The 22,665-nt window shown below is 52.3% G+C and overlaps 1 protein-coding gene across 2 annotated transcripts; it reads right to left on the bottom strand.

The window, feature by feature from the left end:
• Positions 1 to 1,993: 1,993 nt before the first annotated feature.
• mknk2b (MAPK interacting serine/threonine kinase 2b) lies at positions 1,994 to 22,107 on the bottom strand. 2 transcript variants are annotated; one of them, XM_028816667.2, is made up of 14 exons: positions 21,811 to 22,107; positions 21,449 to 21,599; positions 19,080 to 19,170; positions 17,735 to 17,836; positions 17,536 to 17,633; positions 13,935 to 14,014; positions 13,069 to 13,142; positions 12,603 to 12,707; positions 11,189 to 11,244; positions 11,003 to 11,098; positions 5,027 to 5,221; positions 4,137 to 4,301; positions 3,964 to 4,007; positions 1,994 to 3,769 (listed from the first exon to the last, which is right to left on the bottom strand). In XM_028816667.2, the coding sequence occupies exons 2-14, from the start codon at positions 21,488 to 21,490 to the stop codon at positions 3,502 to 3,504; spliced, it is 1,416 nt and encodes a 471-aa protein (XP_028672500.1). In that variant the 5' UTR covers positions 21,491 to 21,599; positions 21,811 to 22,107; the 3' UTR covers positions 1,994 to 3,501. The 2 variants fall into 2 exon arrangements, with proteins under 2 accessions (XP_028672500.1, XP_028672501.1); XM_028816668.2 differs by lacking the exon at positions 11,003 to 11,098.
• Between the last annotated feature and the right edge of the window lie 558 nt (positions 22,108 to 22,665).

Raw genomic sequence — 22,665 nt, 5'->3', positions numbered from 1 at the left:
CAGTTTGTGATGGCACCTCTTGTCAGGCCAGTGCCATTGTCACTGCTCCGTGGGGCACTGGGATCCACACACAGGGCACAGGGTAAGCGCCAGATCTGCTTAGCCTTCAGGTGCTGTGGTGGGCCGGCCTTTCTGCACCGATGATGACTTTGGATGCCGAAATGTCGTCTGCTACTTCAAAGGATTCAAAAAAGAGCAGCGGGAGGTCCAGCCTTGGGCTGCAGAATGACCCCCAGAGCTGCAGAATGACCCCCCACCAGTCCAGGCTTGGGTTGAGACATCAGAGCGCTGGCCAGAGAAGATAAGAGGCAGACAGACGGGTGACAAAGGCGCCATATGACAATGAGGTCACACCATCATCGATGTGAAAGGCGCTATATAATAAGTGAGGCAGACCTCGATAACAGACTGGGGGGCACACAGAAGAGCTGAAGGTGCGACATCAGGCAGAGGCTGGACCCTAACTGAGTGATGTGAAAGGTGCTATATGATGGGGAGGGTACAGCACCATAGACTGATGTGGAAGGTGCTTTGGAATGTACCACGTGTGATAAAAGTGACAGTAAAGACTGGGCACACTACAGTATACCAGAGGTAGATGTGAAAGGCGCTATATACGAGGCAGACACATGAAAAGGAACACAAACCTCCTCCATAGCAGATGTGAAAGGCTCTGTCGTATAACGGGCACCATTTCCATCTCCATCTCCTTCCATTCACTTTCCTTGTCCACTGATCCACCTGGACCCCCTGTGACAGTTTAGCTGGTTGCCCCTCTCTGGTGTCATCTGCAGACGTGACCAGCGTGCTCTCGGTGGTCCTGTGTGGATCGTCGATGTTCACGCCGGTTTTCCTGAAGTACTCAAACACCAAAGTCCACTCCGGGCACAGACCACCAGTTACCAGCCCTCCTTCTTTGAACCAAAGCCCCTTCTTCTAAAACGTTGTGACGTTCACCTCGCCAGAACCGGCCTGCAGCTCGGACCCCATTCTCACTCACCAGACGACGTGTGGCCCGGTGATACAAACGCGGGCCGTGGCTGCTGGTCACACGATTATGTCATCTGATGCCACTTGTTTTTGTCCCGCCGGTGGTCTCTCTTATCAAAAGTGTCTGCTAAGCCCACCAGTCACCTGTGCTGGCTCAGTGGTCTCCTCCTTAGTAATGAACTTCCTTGGGGTGCCTAGGAGGCTGTTGAGCTTACTGCCCTGGAGTTACTGGGCACTTGTAATATTTGCCATTTTCCAGCCCCCAGAATGTCCCCAATGGTGTCCACCTGCACTCTCGGACCTCCTTAAGCCCTCCGTCGTCTGCAGCCTGTTTAATTGCAGCAGCTCTTCACTCTCTACCGATATCACTTTTGGGCGATTTGTCGACTTCTGTTTCGCCAGTCTCCATGCCCAGCTCGCCACCTTCACCTCCTCGTCGACTTTTCTCCAGCTGAGATACGACAGCCGTTCAATAATCGATGTATTTGGGTGACACATCTGAACTTGTCACTGGAGATCGGGACTTGGCCTGCCACACATGTGGCTTGAGGTCATCTCGATTGCCATCTTCTCTGCCCAAACGGGTCAATGAAGAAATGGACGTCCTGTCATTCAGTTCCTTACAAAGGATGAGAAGAAGCCCCCCGGAGAGCTTGGATGCCAGCACTCTGGGGTCTTTCACAAACCTGATTGGGGTCGAGTGCCCTCCTCACGGGCACAGGCCCACCAGTTTATTTACACGACCCACCTTGTTCACGTCTCCTGAGCGGTCGACTTCATCGCCAGTCCGTTTCTGCTCTCAGTTGCCAACTTAAACCTGGTTAGGTGGTCTGACTGACCAGCAGTGGGCACAGAGTGCCAGTTCAGCTGATGGGTACAACTGGAGACCCAGGTTCACTAAATGTGGTAAAGATGGGGGCTTCTGTCCTGGCAGGCCCTGCTGTGTGCCCACCCCCATATGCCATGCCAATCACCAACATACCACACAACACCCTGGCACAGATTTTTCTGTTTTTTTTTATTTCAATTCTTAAAAAAGGTACAAAACCTGACATCGACTTCCGTAAGAAACTTCGCTTTGTTTTTTCACATGAACTGAAGGTCGGCCTCGAGTCCATTAAAGTGCTTCTCTTATTATTATTATTTTTTTTTTGTTTGTTTGTTACAAGTTTCATTTTCCGCCCCACAGGAGCTTTACAATAAAGACACAGTGCTGAAGAGGCCACCTGCAATACTGAGTGGTCACCAAACAAAGACCACCCAACCCTTCTCAATAAGGCGGTCCGCTGGTCAGGGGTCGCTCCGAGAAGCCAGACCGCCACTGACCAGCAGAGGGCGCCAGCCGCACCAGAGCCCAAACTGCCTTTTTAAAATAATGCACAATAAAACGGAGAATTAAAAGCGACAAGTCTTAGTATAAGACAAAGCAATGAGGAGAACAACAGAAAAGCTCCACTTCCTCGCTTGTACCCCGACCGGACTCGGGGCTTGTGCGTCCAGAGAACTCGGGCCACCAAGGGCGCCACTCATGTCACGTCAACGGACACTTAACAGTCGCATTGATCTAAATGGGCGCCCACAACTGCCACCCACGCGGACCCCTTTTCTCTTTTTTTGCCATCCATAGTTAAAAGTCACACTTATAAAATTCCTGAAATTTACCTGTCTGTACAGCAGTACAAAAAAAAAAAAAAAAAAAGCATTTACAACGCAGCAGAAATAAAATCACTTGTGTGCCAATGGAAAGACAGACCAGACCCCCAGACCCCCCCTGCACACCTGGCGACAGCCCAAATATCTTGGCCAAGTCCGAATCAGTTCAAGCTTATGATGACGACGACGACCCCGAAAACGAAACACTTGGATTGGGTTTGTAAAATGACATTCACAGCCCCCTCTAGTGGCCAAAGGTGAACGCTGGATACTCCATGACACTAGGGGGCAGGTGCCCGACAGGCAGAAAGGGGGGGTCACCAGGCTGGCACCGAGGTTTGTTTCAACCATTCCGAACCCTGGAAAGCACCTGCCAAGCTTAATGCCCGCTCCAGAAGTGCACATTCTGGGCTCACACTGAAAATGGCATCCAAACTGGGCACAGCACTGGCAACTTTTATTTTTTTTTTTTGGGACAAGAGATTTCTGCAAACGCACAGCCCAGATGCCCAGCAGATGGCACTATTTTGTTCACAGGGGCAAAGCTGTATCAAATGCCCTCCCCCCCCTCATTCCACCTGGCACATATGGGTGGAGGTGGCACTGCCCACTTGGGTTAGCTTATCCGCGGTGTCCTGGCACGATGGCCCTGCCAATCAGACACACTCACCCCGGCAGGCGTAAAACACTTTTTTTGTTTAAAGTACAGTAATTCACAGTGGGTACAGCCGAGCAGCATGACAGACGTCCTTTGGTGTGTACGTTAAGTTTGAGCTTCGCGGCCCCCTGACGGCAGGCCGTAACACGGGGCGGGGGCCCGAGAGTTGGAGTGGGACAGATGCGGGGCGGGGGGCCGCTTCAGGCACAGTCCCCCACGATGACCAGCGGGGCCAGCATCTCCTGCAGTTCTGTCGCCGACACGGGCGCCCCCTTCAGGAGGCTGCTCTTCTGCCGCCGCTTCGCCAGCTTGGACTCCGAGGGCGGGGAGAGGCGCATGGAGCAGGAGGCCGCTTTGATGACGATGGGGTGTCGGCTCTCCTCCTGGTCCTCCTCGCGCTGCGTCAGCTGGCGGTTCACAGCGATGGCCTCGGCGGCAAAGAAGGTCAGATCTTTAGCGCTGCTGTTTCTGGAAGATCAAAAACAAAAATCCATCATCATCATCAGGTGAGTGCTGGGACAAGGCCTGGGGCACAGCCAGGAACTCATTATGGGGGGCCGAACCCAAAATCCAAAGGTCCGCCTACGTCAAGAGCCCACCGACAGCTACTCCTTCACATCCCACACTGCCCCCCCAAGTCTGAAACTGGCACACAGACTCACCTCTGCAGCAGGATGGGCGTCGGGAGGGTGTTGTCTGGCGCGCACTACAAGAGAGGAGCGGCGACATGAAGGTTAGTAAAGGAGCGACCACACAAGCCACCCATCACGACAAGGCCTGCCTGGCACGCTCTCCTGCCGTTAAGGTGCCCGTCTGCCCCACCCTGGTCACTTACCCCCTGGACCCAGGGATGCAGCAGGACTTGGGCAGCACTCAGTCGCTTTTTGGCATCTCGAACCAACAGCTTAGAGATGAGATCTTTGGCTCCGAATGAAATGTGTGCCCAGTCTTTGTCTGGGAATTCGTATTTGCCCTCCTGAATGCTCTCAAACAACATGCTCTGTAGAAACAAAAGAAACGGGGGGGGGGCACAACTTTAATAAAAGGGGGGCAATCGAGCGGCACCTCTTAAAAACCCCCAATGCGGCTCTTCAGTTAATATCACTGGTCACTGAGAGCCCCAGGCAGTAACTGGGCTCTGTGGTTTATAAAAGACTCTTCCTCCTCTTCCTCTGTGACCCTCAAAACGTCATTTTGGACACTTCCCACCCAACTGCCCCGTGCCAGGGACATTTACAGAGCAGCCCATGACAGCCAGGTGCCGGACATTTGTGACGCCGCGGGCCCAAAGCTGCCAAGGCGTCTCGATTTGCCAGTCCGGTGGAGCTCAAGCTGAGAACTGACGTCCATACTGAGCGAGCGGCCACCGGGGCCCCCCCCCCCCATTTGCCAACAGGCACTGATAAATGCACTTTGGGGGGGCTACTCCAGTTCCATCAAGTTGATCCCCCCCCTGCAGTAGTAAAATGATGGAAGTCCATTCACACAGGGATGGGCTTCTGAGCTGAAGATGGGGGGGCTCCCCTGACCACTGACTGAGGTGGGGGGGTTGGCAGGTCTTCCCCGTGTGATCTCCTCTGAAAGTTCCAGAAGTCTTCACAATGACTTGACACAAGTGACATCGGCCACCACAGACCCCCCCAATCTGACGCAGGTCCGTCTCCTCCCTCCATGAAAGTGTGGGGGTCCTGGACGTACCGGCAGTCGACGAGACGGGATTCTCACCTGGCAGGCGTGGCAGGCCTCCCCCCAGTCCCAGCCGCAGTCGCTGCCACAGTGGCCTACGAAAGGCGGGTAGCCGCTCAGCATGATGTACAGGATGACCCCCAGACTCCACAGGTCACAGCGCTTGTCGTAAATGGAGGCCTCCTCGTTGAAAGCCTCCACCACCTCCGGTGCCATGTACTCCGCAGAGCCACACTGTAGAGACACAAGGACAGGAGAACAAACCTCATCATGTGACAAAAGGACAGGCGGCAAAGCAGGGCACCGTGACCCTCTGCAAAAGGGACGTCGCCACACAAAAATGGCAGCAGGAGTCAGTGGCCTGAACAACTTCAAGGCAGGAACGACCAGTGGGCAGTTCAAGGGGGTGCCCAACACCAGCCTGGGCTCTGATGGACAAATGGAGCACAAGGAGGGCACACCGAGTGACCACACTGAGCTCCCCGATGTCCCCAAGCTGCCAGACCAGCACTAAACCACAGCGACCCCAGGGCTGGACCACAACCTCACACAAGGGAGCAAGTGACAGTGACGCCCCAGCCGAGTGGCAGGGTAGAACTGCTTACGCCAAAGGGGGGGAGCGGAGTGACACAGCAGGGCCCTGCTGCAGACTACAAAGCGTCGGGTGACGGAAGTCGCTGGTCTTACCAACGCATTGCACTATGGAAGTGGTAGGACCAAACTAGGCCAGATGCTAGCTGGGCACCTCAGAGGATGGCACCAAAGGCTGAAAATAAACCAAGTGATTCATCATAGTGACAAATCCTACATGTGTGCGGCTCATGAGGGAGAAGGAGGAGGAAAGAAGAAAACGAGAAGAAAGCGCAATGCAAGCGACCAGGACAGGAAACAGGGGGGCAGCGGCAGGGGGTCAAAAGGTGCACCACCAAACTGGCAAAACCAGACTGGCCCCTGACCTGGGCTGTGCACTGCTGCACGTAGACACAGATGTAAAGTCTCAGGGCAGCGGGAACAAACGGGACAAGGAACACGAGGCCTAACCTGGGGGGCACAGGAGTGAATCGTCTGTCCGCGCCAGCCCTGAAATGGCGCCACACTCCAGGCTTTGAAGGTGTCAATACTCTGATGCATCACATAGCAGAGGTGGGGGTCTTAGGGCAAACCCCTAAGGGGGCAACAAGACAAACAAGGCCCACCCAACATGCACGACATTCCCCAGCCTGATGGATCAATCAACCCTGGCAGGGCACCAGTCCAGTGAAGTGCCACCAGCCAACCAGTTTAGGACAGCTCATCAGCCTGACTGTGGAAGGACCCCTAGGCAGCAGTACCACCAACTGTGCCACCCAAGACAAGTCAAAAGGCTTCAGGCTTCTGAGAGAGCACACAGCAGCCAACCACTAGGGGGCCACAGCCGAGTACCCGCCGATTGACTTTAGGACCCTAAACCCACTTACTGTAATGGCAGCCAAACAGCCACGTGTGGGGCTGGGGGCCAAATTTAAAAAGTGCAAAGGCCGACAACTTAACTCTCCACTCACCAGACTGGCCACCTTTGTGTGCGTATTTCACACTTGGCACGGCCACAGCACTCGTGTGGCTCAGAAGCCACGGCAGAGCTGGCCACCCTGGGCACACAGATGTCACCGTCCCAAAGCTGGCTTCATTTGTGCCTTCGCTGGGCTTCCTGACACTGAACGCCCGCATGTGCCCCCCTGCTGCTGCCAGTAAAGCTCAGCCAGGCTGGCGGTGCTCCACAGATCACATGGCAGCGCCAGCCCACAGCCGCTCATGTGACTCTGCTTTTCTGGGCCGATAGCTCATCTGTTTGCACAGTTGGTTAACCGCAGTCCCACCTTAGGCGGCTGATAAAAAGGGCTGGAGGGCACAACAAGTACAGTCGGAGAGATCAACAGAGCGTCCCCTCACGTCCCCTCCTCTCCTGCACCAAGCAGTCAGTCAGGTCGGACTTTCCTTCCCGGCTGTTGTTCAGGAATGTTACGTAAGGCGATGGCCCCGAGCAGATGTGCGTCCCAGATTGCGACACAGGCAGTCCAGGGAAGTTGGCCTTGCGCTCATTTCCTTAAATCTTGATAAACAGGGTGCAGAGTGAAGTCAAGCAGAGGGTGGCACCACCTTCGTGTCACGTTGCCCCACCACAGAACACGTGTGCAGTTTCAAAACACGACAAACTGCCTTCCTGAGAGGTACGGCGGTGAGGCCCGTGGAGGCTCAGGTTTCACAGAAGTAACTCGGTGAACATCTGAGGAGGTCAAATGACAAAAAAAAGGCCAACCTATGACAAGGGGGGGGGGGGGGGGGGGGGGGGGGGGGGTTTGAGCCCTGAGTGAACTTCCACCACGACTCTGCCCACCCCTGTTGGAAGCACAGCTCAGAGAGACGGCTTTCAACTTTCTATTCTTAAAAACCAAACCTTTTCAAATGTTACTCAACGACTTGGTGGGACGGCAGGCCAAAGGGCAGACAGGCACAGATCAGGGACCACCAGGGCTACACACGTGCTGCAAACACTGGCTTCAAGACAGCATTCCTGCCAGGTGGGAACTCCTCGTCTTCGTTGTCCTTGTGCGCACCCGGTGGCAGAGTGTCATTTAGTGGGCAATGGGCTGCTCGAGACCACCCCGGCGCTTTAGGGTCTAAATGGGCACTACATAAAAAACAGATGTCCTTGCAGTACTAGAAGATCGCCCAAGCTATCCTTTCATTTCTTAAACATGGCTGACATAATCAGGCACAGGTGCCACAACTTTGCCAGGTAAAGTGGGTGGCAAGGCTGGTACACAAACATAGGGCACGCACGTCTGGGTACCCCCACGAGTCTCTTGATTAATTTCAATACATGAACAACTCTTCTCTCCAGCTCGACTGGCATTACAGTCACGTCAATCCCCAATAAGTCAGTGTGGGTAGCCTGGCGTGGCCCTAAGCACAATGACCAAGAGGAAACCAATGTCATTATGGGAACTCTGACATCTTGACATTGTCAGACTGTGCCCGTACCCTCATCTCACCAGGATAGGCTCTATCTAGCTCCTTGCCACAGGTTCAGTGGGTTTGAGGACGCTGGTATGGCCAGGGGGGGTGCCATGCATTTTGATTATTCAGCTGTCATCATCAGCGTATGCCGGACGCTGAGAAAAGTCGCCATCGAGCCGTCTGTGGTCAAAGCTCTTAAGCTATGAGAGTATTGAAAAGCCCACGCGCTGTCCTGCTGACCTAGTAATCCAGTGCACAAAGCTTTAACTGTCACTGTGCCGTGACACACAAACATGGCACTGGCTGCTCAGGGGGGCCGTCGGCTCCGATCAACTTAAAAAAGGCCCAAACAAAAGGCCCGCAGACAGACAGACCACTCAAAGCAGGCGGGCGAGGTGGCAGATGCACATTTTCAGCTGCTCTGGCCCAGAAACACAAGTCGCTGCCCTCAGCCAATCCCCTAACTGCCTTTGCAGCCAATCAGAGCGCAGTTGCTAGGCATGGGTGGTTCTTTGCAACGGCCTGCTATCTTGACGGAATCAGTTTAGGGACAGCAGCTAAAGGATCATTACATAACAAAAGAAAGAGCACAGAGTGTCACACACACACACACACACACACACACACACACACACACCCTCAGGCCCCTTCTGTCTGCCCCGCTTAACCCTTTACCTGCCAGCCTGGCTCATATACGGGCGAGTTTTGAAAAGAAACTTACAAGGAGCAGCAGACAAGGAGTGAAGCACAGGCATGCAAGTATTTCAGGTTTTCCAAAACGAGATTAACGTTTAAATTTTAAAGGGGAGGAGGGTTTTGTGCCAGGCCTGCCTTGGGTCAGCACAGAATGCAGTCCTTCACTGGGACTCCGCTCATCCAGTGAGAAATCTGGTAAGGAATGCCAGTTATTGAGGAGCACAGCCCACTCATTCCATACTGGTTTGGCTGCTGGTGATGACCAGTTGACAAATCTGAAAACAAGCCCAGGCACTGCCAACGCTGCTCACCGAGCCTAAGATCAGAGCAGTGCCCCCCACATCTGCACTTCTAGAGAGATGGGGGTTAACCTCGGTCACAATCTCAAAAAGTGCAGGGCAGGACAAGGGGATGTCATTCACCCTGTGACCGTCACACAGCCCTCCTACTGCATACACGGGTCCAGCACTGCGAGGACCTCAAACTCTGAGTGTGGGACAGCTTGGGGGTACTTACTGAGAAAACACCCGAGATTTGGAAGTAAAGATGGCCAGGGGCTTAGTACCAACGAGTCCAGGGCTGGTCAACGCACACAATGTGCCAAAAGTGGGGGTCTAAGAGTGGCCATGACTGACTTTAGAGGAGCACAGAGTGAGGCCCTAAACACACAGAGAGTCTCAAAGTCTAACACACACGAGATGTGACACTCTGCTGACCCCACCACCCCAAAGCCTTGGAGGACAGAAGCCAGGATGGCACTGAAATGGAGTCGTTTCCCTAGTAATCGGTTTCTATTAAAAATCCCATTCACCCCACCATTAGCCCACCTAACTAACTAAAAGGACAATTTATAACAACCTGTCACTCAGTTAATGCAATTCAGTGTCCCCACAACGCCGGGCAGGCCACTTCATAATCATCACTTAATCTTCATTACATGGGGGGGGCACAAATGTGACACTGAAAATGAGACAGCATAGGATTCTAATGGGGGGCAGCGCCAACTGCTATGCGGCCGGCCCACTGCACTCCCCTACTCGTCCAGGTTGCCACCTGCTCCACCAGTGTCACCCTTTGGTCCTCCCTGGCGGCACCGTCTCCCGAGTGACTGAACTGTGCCCGGGTGGTCAGAGAAGAAGAGAAGAGCGAGACGGAATCAGCAGCCCGACTACACAGACTGGCGCCGGCATGAAGAGCGGGGTCACATCAAAGGAAAGGTCAGCGACACGTCCACAAACGTGAGACAGCGCAGTGAGGAGGTAAACTCAGGTCTACGGTTAACATCCACCCCCAAGTGCAGGCCTCCTGGACCACTGCTATGATTGAGCCCACCGAGACGTCTTGAAGGCACACATCCTGAACTTCCTGCATTTCCTCAATTTCCTTCCCTATCAGAGTTTAAAATACTGTTAAATTAAACTGAGCTTTCCGGGGCCCCCCCACCCAAAGCACAAGCCATTTTTCCAAGATATCCAACAGGCTTCTATCCAGCACGTCACACAAGTGGAGGGGCTCTAAATCTCTCTAATCATTTCAATCTAAGGGCGCAGGTCAGTCAGCGACGCACCGCTCCACGTCAGGCCGGCTATTCTGGCACCCGGGAGTGGATGACAGCAAGCGCATCCCAGAACGGCTCTTCCTAGAAGCTCCACTGAGGTAATGAAACCATAAACTGCCGGAATGAAGGAATAAGCCTTTTGGAAAGAGTCGCCGGCCAGACTTCAAAAGATCTCCTCTGCCACACTGCAGCGGGAACAGAAATAGAGCCAGGGGCAGAGGCACTCCGGTTACTTCCAGTAAAACGGCCTTTAACCTGTGCCAGGCCCAGGCCCGCTGCTGCCATCCATCACGTCTGAAAACAAAGTGCAGGAAGAGGGAGGCACAACAAAGCTGTGCGGCCGCCCGGCTCTGAGGTGTGTGTGTGTGTGTGTGTGTGTGCGCATGCAAGGTGGCAGATGACGCTGGTATGCGAGGACATTCTACGTGGCCAGTGCTGAACCTGGGGCACCAGCTGTAAAGGTGGCCTCAGCCTTGACCCTCACCGCTTTATGAAACACTCCACCTATCAGCCACCCTGCGAGTCACGAGGCTCTGCGCTTTCAGGATAAACATTTCAATCTCCCAACGCCCCTGCACAGTGCCAAGGCAGCCATGAGAGCTCACCCAACACATATGGGAAGGGCAGACCGGGTGACGGGGCACGCCACTCCTCAGTTAACACTTGATAAAAGACTCGGCCCGCGCCATAAAACAAGCAGCCTGAGGAGCGGACACGTCAAAGATGGCAGAGCGCCTGTGGGTCTGGCCCGTCCTGCTACTTACCGGGGTCAGGAGCTCAGGGGTGGATATCGGCGAGCTGTCGCTGTTTAGCTTTATTCCGCTTCCCAGGTCAAAATCACAGATTTTAACGGGGGAAACCTGCAAGTGGGAAAAACAAACAAACTAAAACTCCCAGCCCCACCGAGATTGGCACCAACTACGTAGGCGGTGGGCTCGTGTAACTCTTACCTTGTCTTCATGCTCGCACAGAATGTTCTCAGGCTTCAGATCCCTGTGAGCCATTCCTGTAAAAAGAGCAAAAATGACTGCTTGATAGAGCGCCTTGTAGACTTTTCAAGATGGCGCACACAACTTCAGGAGTTTTATGGGCAGCAAATGGGCTCAATTACAGCAACTGTGTGTTCAACTCACAGCCGTCCTTCCTTTGCAGGTTTCACACATTCATTCCAAAATAACGAGAGCGCAACTCTGCGTATCTCGGGGATAAAACCCCTAAAAATCACACAAGTGGCGCCATCGTCCGACAGTATTACTAAAAGGACCAAAAAACTGAAGCACGAGCAGCACCAGGCCTGCCACCGCTAGAGGGGCGAGTGGCGGCGTTTACACCCCCAGAAGCACTTTATATAGTGCTTTGCCATAGTGAGAACAACGACCTTTAAGGTGCCCCCTCGTGCCTCGGCGTCCAGACAACACAATGCCTTCTTTTGTACTAACAGGACGTCTCTCCTTCATACTGAGAGTGACACTGAAGGACAAGCAGGGCTCCCCTTTTGATGAACACTTACTGCCAAGTCTGACCAAACGGCCGGCTCGGACAACACTTTCATTTAAACATTAGCATTCAAGTTTCTGGTGAAGCCCACCTGTTCCCGTATACTTGGATTTGAGAGCTGGGGAGTGAAGTGATCTGCTTGGGGTCCCAAAGAGCCACTGGTGAGGACGGTCACCTCAGTCTCGTGGTGTAGGCCTCGGTGCCACACTGGACGTCATGGGCAAATCCAGCAGGTCACTCCACGTCCTTCACCCTGCATTACACCCCTTTCTGTTGGTCTCCTTAGGTGGGTGACACTGGGGCCTAAAAGTGCAGCAACTGTTTTATGTGGCAAAGCAAACTGCACAGGTGCCAGCGAACAATTTAAGACAAAGGAAGCTGCCAGCCACGAAGGAAGACAGCCAACGACTGGTGGAATGCCAACAGTCTGCCATTGACACATTTATGAAGACGCTTATCTATTTTTGGAGCTGGTGAGAATGAAGATGGATGTGAAACACTGAACTCAACAAAGTGTGAAGTTTAAAGAATGTGCAGGGGGAGCAGACCTTCCAAGGTGGCAGAGGGGTAAAGATGAGTGCTGTGATTGGGGAGGTGGGTTGGAGGACACCTGGGTGGGAGTGGGTGCCCTTGGCCAGTGAGGGTGCTCTCAGATAACTGTACTTAACCCACCCTCATGCCAGACAGGGGGGGGGGCTGCAGGCCGGGCTCTTCAGCATGTGACCTCCAACTGGGTGGTTAAAGGGCTTAACTGCCGATTCCGAGTGATCTGGACGTTCCGGTCGCCTCAGGGTACTCAAATGGGTTTATTACAGCGTCGCCTGCTATCCCACCCCCCCCCCAATAATAATGAAGGTGCTAAATTACCTTTGTTGTGAAGGAAGTTGAGTGCACTTGCAATGTCTTGGACCACAATACTGGCTTCCTTCTCGTTAAAGTGCCGCCTCTTGTGAATGTGAGTCAGGATGGAACCTGCCAACGACAGAGCACACGGACGAGGGCTTTAAAGTCGAGTCAAAAAAGTGGCCGTCACCGAGTGACTCAGGCTGAAACAGCAGGCAAGCATGAAGTGTTCTCAAAAATCAAGCAAATTACTGGCAAATAAACGGGCAACTCTGAAAGCACATCGACGACCCTTTAAACAAAGGACCCCTTTAAAAAGGAATGAACTTCTGATGCTGCCAGGAGAGGTGGTATCAGCAGTACATTACATCTAGACGGCACTCGGATGCTCATGTCACCTCCCTGCCACCTCCGCTCAAGAAACGGAGAGGAACAAAAGTAAAACCACAGCACAGCGTGGTGCCACCGCACCACCACCTGCAGCACCCACCTCCTCGCAGCTTCTCAAACACCAAGTAGAACTTCTCTTCCTCCTCAAAGAACTCTACCAGCTCAAGAATGTTCCTAAAAAAAAAAACAAAAAAAAAGAAAAAAAAGAGTGGACTTGAGAAAGGACGTTGGGGGGCAGTAATTATACGGACCACCAGTCGGGGTTCATATGCTGTAACACACGCTTGGAGCTCTCTGCCACATCCCCACCGATAAAATCACAAAGACCACCTTCAGACGGAAATCAACCCAAAGCAACTCTGACAGCCATGTCCAGTACAACATCAGGACCCCCCACCAGGTTCTCTGGCCATTTTAGGGGGTCTGAAGACCCATCACCCTCTCCTTTCTGCACCATAACGTTGCGGTACATTGAGGACGCTGCCAGTTTCCTAAACTCTGTACATCGATGTCACCGAGTTAAAATACTCTCAGCGACTATTACTGGAGCAACGAGACCCCATGCCCTATTATCTATGAAATGATGGGGGGCACAGGAGCTCCCGCTTTAAAAAGAGTTCTACAACTGGAACATAAAGACACGGACGTGCGCAGCTTAAGGACAAATGTCACACCAGAGGTAAGAGGCGAGCGTGGGGCAGACGGTATGATGGGATACTTTGTCAAGTGGCCCGGTAGGGACGCCGTTGGGCAGGAGTCCTGAAATGCCAACCTTCTGATGATATATTGGTCTTGGGTACGGCACACATTGCCACTTGTCCTTTAAAGTAGGTGACACAGGCAGCCAGTGGTAAACCTGGTGGTCAACACAGCCACGTGCCCAGTGAGTGCCCCATTGGACTCCAACACAATGCATCTTGGTCACAGACCTATTAGAGGACTAGAAACAGAAATTGAAATCCTCACCTGTGCCCCTGACACTGGTACAGCATCTCGACCTCCCTAAAAACTCGACTCCGACTATGGCCAGCTCTCTTCTCGATAATCTGTAAGACACAAACAAAATCGTTAACCACTGCAGAGGTGTACAACGGTGCCACGAGGCTTTATTTTACTTAACGAGGAGCTTAAAATAAACTGCAGCACATCAAAACACACAATTCACTGTGTCTTTGTATACTCAACGCCCCTCAAACAACTTGAGTTGCGCACCCGCAGGACCCTCGTGGAGTCCACCCTTCAACACCCGATTACAATCTGGCACTCACTCTTAACAAAATGGGAACACACACGTGACAGGATTGTGTCATCTGTCCTGTCTGTCCATCCATTCTTGTGCAACTCTACAACGATTCGCCATCTTCATCGTGAACCTCTGCTTACAGGCGCTAGATGAGAAGCCAAGAGTCGGGCTAATCAGTCAGTCATTTGCTGAGCCGCTCAGTCCTGCTGGAGCCAATGACAGCTAGCATTGGGCACAAGGCCAGGACAAACCCTGGACAGGGCACCAGAGACAGACTAATGTTAAATATTAAAAGAAAGATGAAGAGGGCAGCAACAAATCAAGGGCCTTCTTTTCTGAAGCTGAGACACTTGTCCCTGCTTTAATGACATCCACCATCGACTACTGGAACTCCCTACCAGCAGGTGCCCCTTCACACATAGTACGGGCAAAGCTCTGCTTCAAGACTCCTCACACGGGCCAGCAGTAGATGGCACACAGCGCCCATCCTGCTGCCCGTGGTCTCACAGGTTTGAATATAAAATTCTACTGCTGACTTGTTTGACGGCACCACGTCTGTGAGCTCCGCTCCTCCATCACTAAACTCCTGTCTGCCCACTAAGGTCCACTGATTCTTGTAGTGCCCCAAACTAACCCACCTGCTGTGGGTGAGGAATGCCCACCCTAAATTAGGAACATCAGCTGACTCTGGTCTCTTTTTAAAGGCTCGTGTGTCCTTCCTTGGACCTGACGCTTCAAGCCATCTCTGATTTGCATTTGGCTCACAATGCTCGGGTCTTTCCTGCATTTATTCAGGTTCACAGTCTCTGCATTTCCTGAAGCCCCTCGACTCTCCCCTCAGGTACACACGAGAAGATTACGTCTTACACACCAAGAATGGACCGGCCTGCCTGTTCCTGAAGAGGCCCATTCATGCACAATTCACCTAAAGGGACCCAAACTGGACCCCCGCCGGATGGATTTCACACAACCCATGATGTCCTCCATCCTCCAAGCATTCAAATCTGCAGTGTCCTACGGCCGGACCCCCCAAGCTGTTTTGAGTTCTCAAATTCGAGTCACACTGGCTTGGGCCGGAGCTCAGTTTGAGGAGCAGTGAGCTCTTCATCACCGCGTGGGCACTGCAGTAAGTTCACAAAAGTTCACCAAGGTGTGTGCTGGCTGGGGGGGGGGGGGGTCTCTGGAAACTGAAATGAAGCGTCGACTACAGGAAGCGGAGCACAAACCGCCCTGGCCGTGACAAATGGCATGTAATGTGAAACACTACCTTGGTAGCCCACCTTTATCCGGTGTGGGGTTTGGCTTTTCCAGCAGGCTGATTTCGAGGGGGCGAGATACTCTCTACCTCCAAACTTGCAAGTCACAAGCCATAAATGAGGGGCCTGGGTGGCACACAACACGCGCTACTCTCACAGACTGCCTTTTGTTCTTGGCCGCACAAGCCCACCATTTGCCTGAACATCTGCTCTCCCCAGCGCCCAACCCCCTGCCCCACAATGCCGTGCCCGCAAGCGGCACTCAAAAACTTTCAACATACCCAAGTGGCACAGGAGAATTAGGACATTCTTACCATTAAACAGAGGCCCCTGCTAGCCACCAGTGCAGCCCCCCACCCCACTAGCGACTCTAACCCCCCCCCCCCCCTCCCTATAACAGTGAAGCAGCAGAGTTATAAAACAAAGTCAAATGTGCAGAAGCCGAGCCAAACGCAAGCCAGCTGTGCCTGCGCCTCAGCCGCATTCAAGTAGGACGAGAGAGCAAGAAGCAGGACGGCGGGGGGCCTCTCGTACAAGCACTACGCCCCTCACTCCCGGTCATGACCCCCCCCACCCCCCAACTTGTTTTGGCACACGCGTCTGTACATAGCATTCCCGCCCGTGAAAGCCCACAAGCCAATAGAGATTAAGTGAGGAAGGTGGAGCCTTCTGTCTGCACACCGATTGGCTGGCCAGCGGCAGAACAACAACAACAACAACAATAATGGAAGCTTCTGTGCTGAGTTAGCAGAGCCAAGCCCAGAGCCACGTGAATAAGTAGCTCACCTCGCCCCTTTCCAGGAAATATCTCCACTTCGGCTGGAACAAACTTATTAATGATCAACCAGCCTGTACTTACGAGGCAGGCGAGAATGGGAGAAACTGCTATTATGGGGGGGACGGGACCTTTACTGTAAACGGGCACCTGGAACAAGTCAATGCCTGTTTTGGAGTTAAAGAGGGGGCATCCCCTTGCTGCAAATGGGGCCCAGCATGCCCTGTAAAGAGACTTGGCATGCCAATTTATGAGGGCAAATAAATCAAAAAGTTTTTAGCTGCTCAGCTCACACAGAGAGGCCCAGCCTTTACCTGTGCACACACCACGCTTGAGCCAGCCGCTATTTACATAAGAAATGTGACAAACAAGGGGAGACCACTCAGTCCATCACGCCCGTTTGTTCAGCTAACAACAACAACATTTATTTCTATAGCACATTTTCATACAAAAAGTAGCTCAAAGTGCTTTACATAATGGAGAGAAGAAAAATAAAAGATAAAATAAGAAATTAAAATAAGACAACATTAATTAACATAGAACAGCCAAGCCCTCCCAACAACTCATCTTCTGCTTCAACTCCATGTCTCAGTGCCCCCCCCAAACTCTTCGTGTAAAGCCCCAGTATGAAAGGCACATCCCATAATGCTGTGGTGTTGTGGTTAAGGCTTTGGATTTCAAACCCTGAGGTGGTGTGCTCAAATCCCACTGCTGACACCAGTGTGCGACACTGAGCAAGTCATGTGACCTGCCTGGGCTCCAATTGGACAACCAAAAGAAATGGAACCAACTGTAAGTAAGTCACCTTGGATAAAGGTGTCAGCCAAACAAGGAAATGTATGTTTGTTAACACCGCAGACTTCACAAAGCACAGTGGCATCCAAACGGCCACAAGTGTCACTTCAAGCACCTTACAGCCGTGCTGCACTCTGTCTGTTCTGCAAAGGATTTTACTGGACATCTACATACACCACAGAACCGCAGCACACTCGTGTCTTCATTTTCTGAACCCAGCAGCATTAAGAACAAACATGGAGAGCAGCCTTGGATGGGAAGGCACAGTCCACACACGGCCGAAGCCAATTCAGGGCTGTCACGTCACAACTCTGGGATGACAGGAGGGAGCCATGACATTAATTAATAAACCTCCACAGAATGAGCCGGGGATTCAAAGCCAGGACTCTGCACCCTGATGCCAGTGTGTGACGAGGGCACATGAGTAACCTGCTGTACAGCCGTGAACCGTCACCCCCTGCTGAGCACTTAAATGAACACATCTGTAAGTGGCCCTACCTTGACGGCGTACTCCTTATTGGTGATCAGGTTGAAGCAGGTCTGAACTCTTGCATAGGATCCTTCACCCAGGATGTCTTCCTGAAGCCTGTAGACATCTGCCAGACAGAAAACCAACCAAAAATCAGCCACAGTTAGCGGGCAAATTCCCACCTGCCCACAAGACTCGTCACAGCCAACGGGGAACACGTCTGCTTACCTTCAAATCGTCCAGAAAAACTGTCCGTGGCCCGACATCTCTTTTTCTTTTTGTTCCTTTTCTTTGCATCGGGGATGTCAATGGGCTGACTTGATGGCATGTCTTAGAAGAAAGGAAACACAACAATCAGAAAAGTTTGCCAGTCTACTGTGCCCTCTTAGACTTCCTGTGGAGAATTGAACTTCATTTTTTGCCCAACTGTAACGTGTCCTTCCCTACAGGAGCTGCACAGATTAAAGATATGAAGGTCGTAGCTGGGGGGGGGTCTTACCTTCAGAACAATTCAATGGCTTTGGTCTGCGCACATCCCAAAAACACAAGATGGTCAAATCCACATCTACACACAACGTAGCAGCCACTCGGTGGACCACAATTAGTTAAACCACACAAAAGTCAAAAAGCCCCCAAACTCAATGCACACCATTTACCAAAAGAATTTTGGGAATTTTTAAACAAAACCCACAAGTGTATCCGCAGCTGGTGTGAACTTTAATTCTGATTGAGGAAGTTGCCAAGCAGAGTCTGAAATCCGAAACCTGGGCACCCTCCAACAAACCTCATTACATGGGACAGTAGGCTTAAAAATTACAGGCAGGGCACGGCTTGACAAGGGTAAGTGACGGGCACGGAGTCACTCTGGTAAGTCTTGGGAGGAAAGCTGCCAAGCAGCCTCATACAAACCATTAGACAGGCAGGACTGGCAGGGCCGACTTAACTGTAGTGCCAGGGGTCAGTCTGAGGGTGGACTGCTCGGTAAGATGGCATAAAAAAAAAAAAAATCTGGTTCAAGGGCGGCTGGAGACCTGAGCAGATGCTGAAGGAGAACTTATTTTATATATATATATATATATATATATATACACACACACACACAAGTCCAGCACAGCCCTCCAATCCTGTGGTAAAAAGCTTCAGCCACCAGGGGGCTATGGCGTCTCACTTGCCAGCTTCTAAGTGGTCTCATTTGCCCAGTCAGCTGTTTGGTTTTCCCATTACATTTTACAAAGTGAGCCAACTATGTTAACACACACAAACATCAACTCCATACGACACTAGGTTGGCAAACTGCTTTTCAAGATTGGCTTCAATCAGCCATTGCTGTTAACACACTGCAGTATTGCTGTGAGCACATCTACAGCGGATGTGGTGCCACTAGGGATGGGTACCTGCAGCAACGTACACCAAACTTGGCTCCAACCCAACTGGACCCCTCTGCTATGCCAGACAGCTGCACTCGCATTACACCGAATGACAAGGCACATCAATACCCTGCTTAGGTGTCTCAGGCACAATGGCCCATGCCCGTCCCCAAAAAACCCAAAGCAGAGGATGGCGCAGCACATACCAGGCCTGGCGGGGCAGTCAAAGTTAAACGCCGACTCCAGTTGATGAGAGCCGTTCTTACTGAAGTCCTCGTCTTCAAAAGGGTTGTGACCCTGAAAAACAAAACCACAAATGAAATAAAGGTGGGCAGACGCTGAGTGGCACGCCTTCTGAGGTGTCACATATTTTTTTTTTTTTTTAACAACAAAGACAAGCAGCAGCAGCACAATTACTGAGAAGAGTAACTCTGATCAAACTGTACATGTGTGAATACGGCGTCTCAGCCCCAAACCGGTGCCAAAAAGAAACCTGACCAAACAAACCCCTGCGATGCAGTACCCAGCATTCCCTGCTTCCTTGTATGATGTTTTGAGCCGTGGACGGCATATGTCTGGGGTTACAAAATAAAATGTCCAGTGCAAGTAAGCGTTGGTGTGTAAGGGAGTATGTCCCGGGATAGATGGGCATCCCATCCAGGACTGGTCCCTGCTTTGTGTTAGTAGACGGGGACCAAAGCTTGTGACAAACGTTCTACCACCATGTGTGCTCACCAAGTGCCAGGTGGTTCCTAAATTCAGCTCAGGCAAGGAGCCCCTCCATCTGTGGTAGGCCTTTCTGCACAAGACCAACTTCTAGCCGCCACCACCTCCTCCTTCCCATCGAGACAGCGTGCCCTCCTGCCGACAGGACAATCAAAGGACCAAAAGCTTCTCCAAGTGCAGCACACTTCAGTTTCAAGCCTGCCTGGCATGACTTCATCAGCTGTCACTTTCATTTGACAGACCTGCCGAGTTACAACTCCACTTACAAACGCGGTCCTTCTTGAAAATGCCGGCCCCAGCCTCCTGCACGGTGCTATTCTTACATTTGGCCCCAATGGCCACCATACGGCTTATACTGACGGACACACGTGCTGCATAAACTGCTATGTAACGCACAGGAGATGTGCCAGTCAAACAGTGTGACAATCGCTGGGACAAGACAACAAGACTTGGCTCTCTGGGATGTGACAAATACTTTAAAAGTGAGAGCTTTGAGAAGCACTTTGAGAAATTACCCATTAATGCACATCTAATTAGGGCACTAGATGGCAGATATGTAACTGGGCCAACTGCTCTTAGTCCAGAAGGCCAATGACAATGACAGGAGCCTCGCCTCGCCTCGCCCCCCACTAATTGACGCTCCAAGATAAAAGAGCTGAAGTCCCCCTGGAATACTGGTTAGAAACGGCAGATGGGGGCGGTCAGAGTCCCTATGATGCCCTCATCCCTGAAAATGAGAAATCAGGGCCGACACCGATAAGCTCGTCCTAAACTTGAGGGGGTAACTTGCCGTGTTACTGAGTCACAAAAACTGCTGCTCAACAAAACCCGAGTCCGACTTTGTTCTCAACAATGCAGACCAACAACTGTCTCTAGCCATGAGTGGCAGCACAATGCAGACCCCACGTTGCCACTCTTTAAATGAACGGTAGTCACCATTTGGCATCTAGATTTGAGAAGAAAAAAAACCAAAACAAAACCCCAAGGGGCAAAGGTCACATTCACAGCTGCCACCACAAGAAAGCACCCAAAGACTACGAAAGACAACACGCCACACTGGAGGCCGAGTTCAAAACTGCAGCGTCTCAGCTCCGCATGCGCTTGTGTGACCTCACATACTTAACATACGACACTCCCAATAATAAAGGAAAATAAAATGAACGGCGACACAACACGCTGACATCCGGGACAAACGTATTCAAAAGATCCGCCAGGTCAGCACAGTGTGCGTGGACACCCAGCCGCCCACCTCACACGCGCCCACTTGGAGTTCAACCATTCCTAAGGATTTCTTTACTTGCACTTTGCACCAACATATCCAGACGTTTGATTTGGAGGGTCTCCCTGTGCCATGCAACCCCGTCATGTTGTATATGGCGGCTACCACACGACACGTTTTTATAACAACTCCAGAATGCGATGGCACACTTCAAGTGAAAGGACAGAAGACTTGGGATTCTCTCTTCTCTCCCCCCCTAACCCCCCATTACGGCCCAACGATAAAGTTTGGTGTGAACTTCACAACAGTCAGTAGCCAACACTGGAAACACAAACTAATTCAGACTTTAAAGAAGATTCCTGAAAAGTGAACCCAAAAATCCCCTTTAATAAAGAACGGAGACCCGTCAGGTCAACGTAATCAGTGCTCGGCTTTCCGGATCTGAAGAGCAGCAGATGGACACAAGACGGTTCAGGACTGACCGTAAAGGCCAACGCCGGCCCGACTGGACTACAAGAAAGGCTGCAAAGGCTTCAGTCCACAAAAGAGACTCGGGAGAGCAAACTCCGAGAAGAGCATTTCGTTAGTCCACCGGGGAAACCTACGAAAACACACAAGAAAAGGGCAAACCTTAAAAGAGCGATGAAAGCCGTTGATCGTCTTCTGCACCATGGTGGCTCTTGGCAAACTGTCGATCCCTCTCGGCCAAAAAAAAGGAATAATCCCAAAGAAGAGGGTCAAAGGTGCCGCTCTGATCTTCCAGCTGTTCCACAAGGGAGTGCTAAAAAAAGAAAAAGAGCAGAAATTATGCGCGGGATGCCGAGGACACAGCCGTCCGACGCGTACTGCAAAGTCCACCGGAAAAAGCGGCCGAGCAAAGGCCACCCATTCCAGTATCGCAGACCGGACCGGCTCGGGAGATGCAAGTGCTTAGAGAGAGAACGTATTAGAACGTCGCTGGGATGAAGAAGGAGCTCGTGGACCACACTCACCCCGACTCCACTCGCTCTCAACGCGGCTCCAGCCTGCGTGACTTCGACGACCAGCTCTAAAGACGAAATCCAAGCCGCGGGACACAGTGAGCGCCGCTCCTTTATATAACCTCCTCGCGCACGGCGTCGACGTGGCCACGCCCCCCGGGCTGCTGAGCCTCACTCGCTACGTGCAGAACGGGCGGGAGAACAGTCCGGGCGCCCCGCCCCCCTGCGAGGACTGTCGCAGAAGGAACAGCACGAACCGGTCTGTGCCAGTCTCTGTGGACACGCCCCCAGGAGGTGCACTAGCGGGTCGCCCCGCCTACAGGAAAAAACAACAACAAAAAAAAAAACAAACAAAAATTGAAAATGAAATAAAAAGAAAGAGCGAAATGGACGGGACGGCGAGAAGGAGCCACAAAGTAGGCGACAGAAATACAACGAGCCAGTGCGGGCGGCCACCACCCCCACTGTGGGACTGTCACAGGAGTTAGCCACTGGCGTGCACGCCGGCCACTTGACCCCCACTCGCCCCGGTGAGCCGCGCCGTCCTGACTACGTGATCCTCCATGCGAAGCGCTCTGGCTGATGAAACGCACAACTGATGCAATCTCAGCCCGGCACGGTGCAAGCCGACTGGAGCCGACCGGCCGGTGCCTTTCATGACACACACCCACGCCCAGATGGCATCATCGCGTCGCTGCTATTCGATGCCACCGCTGACCTCGTGCGCTCACACTCAGGTGACTCGGGTGACAAAGTAGGAACTGCAAAAACCGAAAGAAAAGCAGAGGATGCTGGGAATCCCCGCGGCTTCTTCACACCTTAGGCAGGAGTGACACCGGGGGATTGGGGGGGTGACATGAGCGGCCA

This window comes from Erpetoichthys calabaricus, chromosome 12 (genome assembly GCF_900747795.2).
Source record: "Erpetoichthys calabaricus chromosome 12, fErpCal1.3, whole genome shotgun sequence".
Taxonomy (NCBI): domain Eukaryota; kingdom Metazoa; phylum Chordata; class Cladistia; order Polypteriformes; family Polypteridae; genus Erpetoichthys; species Erpetoichthys calabaricus.
The sequence above is the reverse complement of the archived record's forward strand: the minus strand, read 5'-3'. Positions and strand labels throughout refer to the sequence as shown.

Coding starts and splice junctions, on each gene's coding strand:
- mknk2b (XM_028816667.2), bottom strand. CDS start 21,490: ATGGTGCAGAAGACGATCAACGGCTTTCATCGCTCTTTTAAG. Junction 11,245..12,602: donor CAACTTCCTTCACAACAAAG/GTAATTTAGCAC, acceptor CTCTTTTTACAG/GAATGGCTCACAGGGATCTG. Junction 4,008..4,136: donor TGCATCCCTGGGTCCAGGGG/GTAAGTGACCAG, acceptor CCTCTCTTGTAG/TGCGCGCCAGACAACACCCT.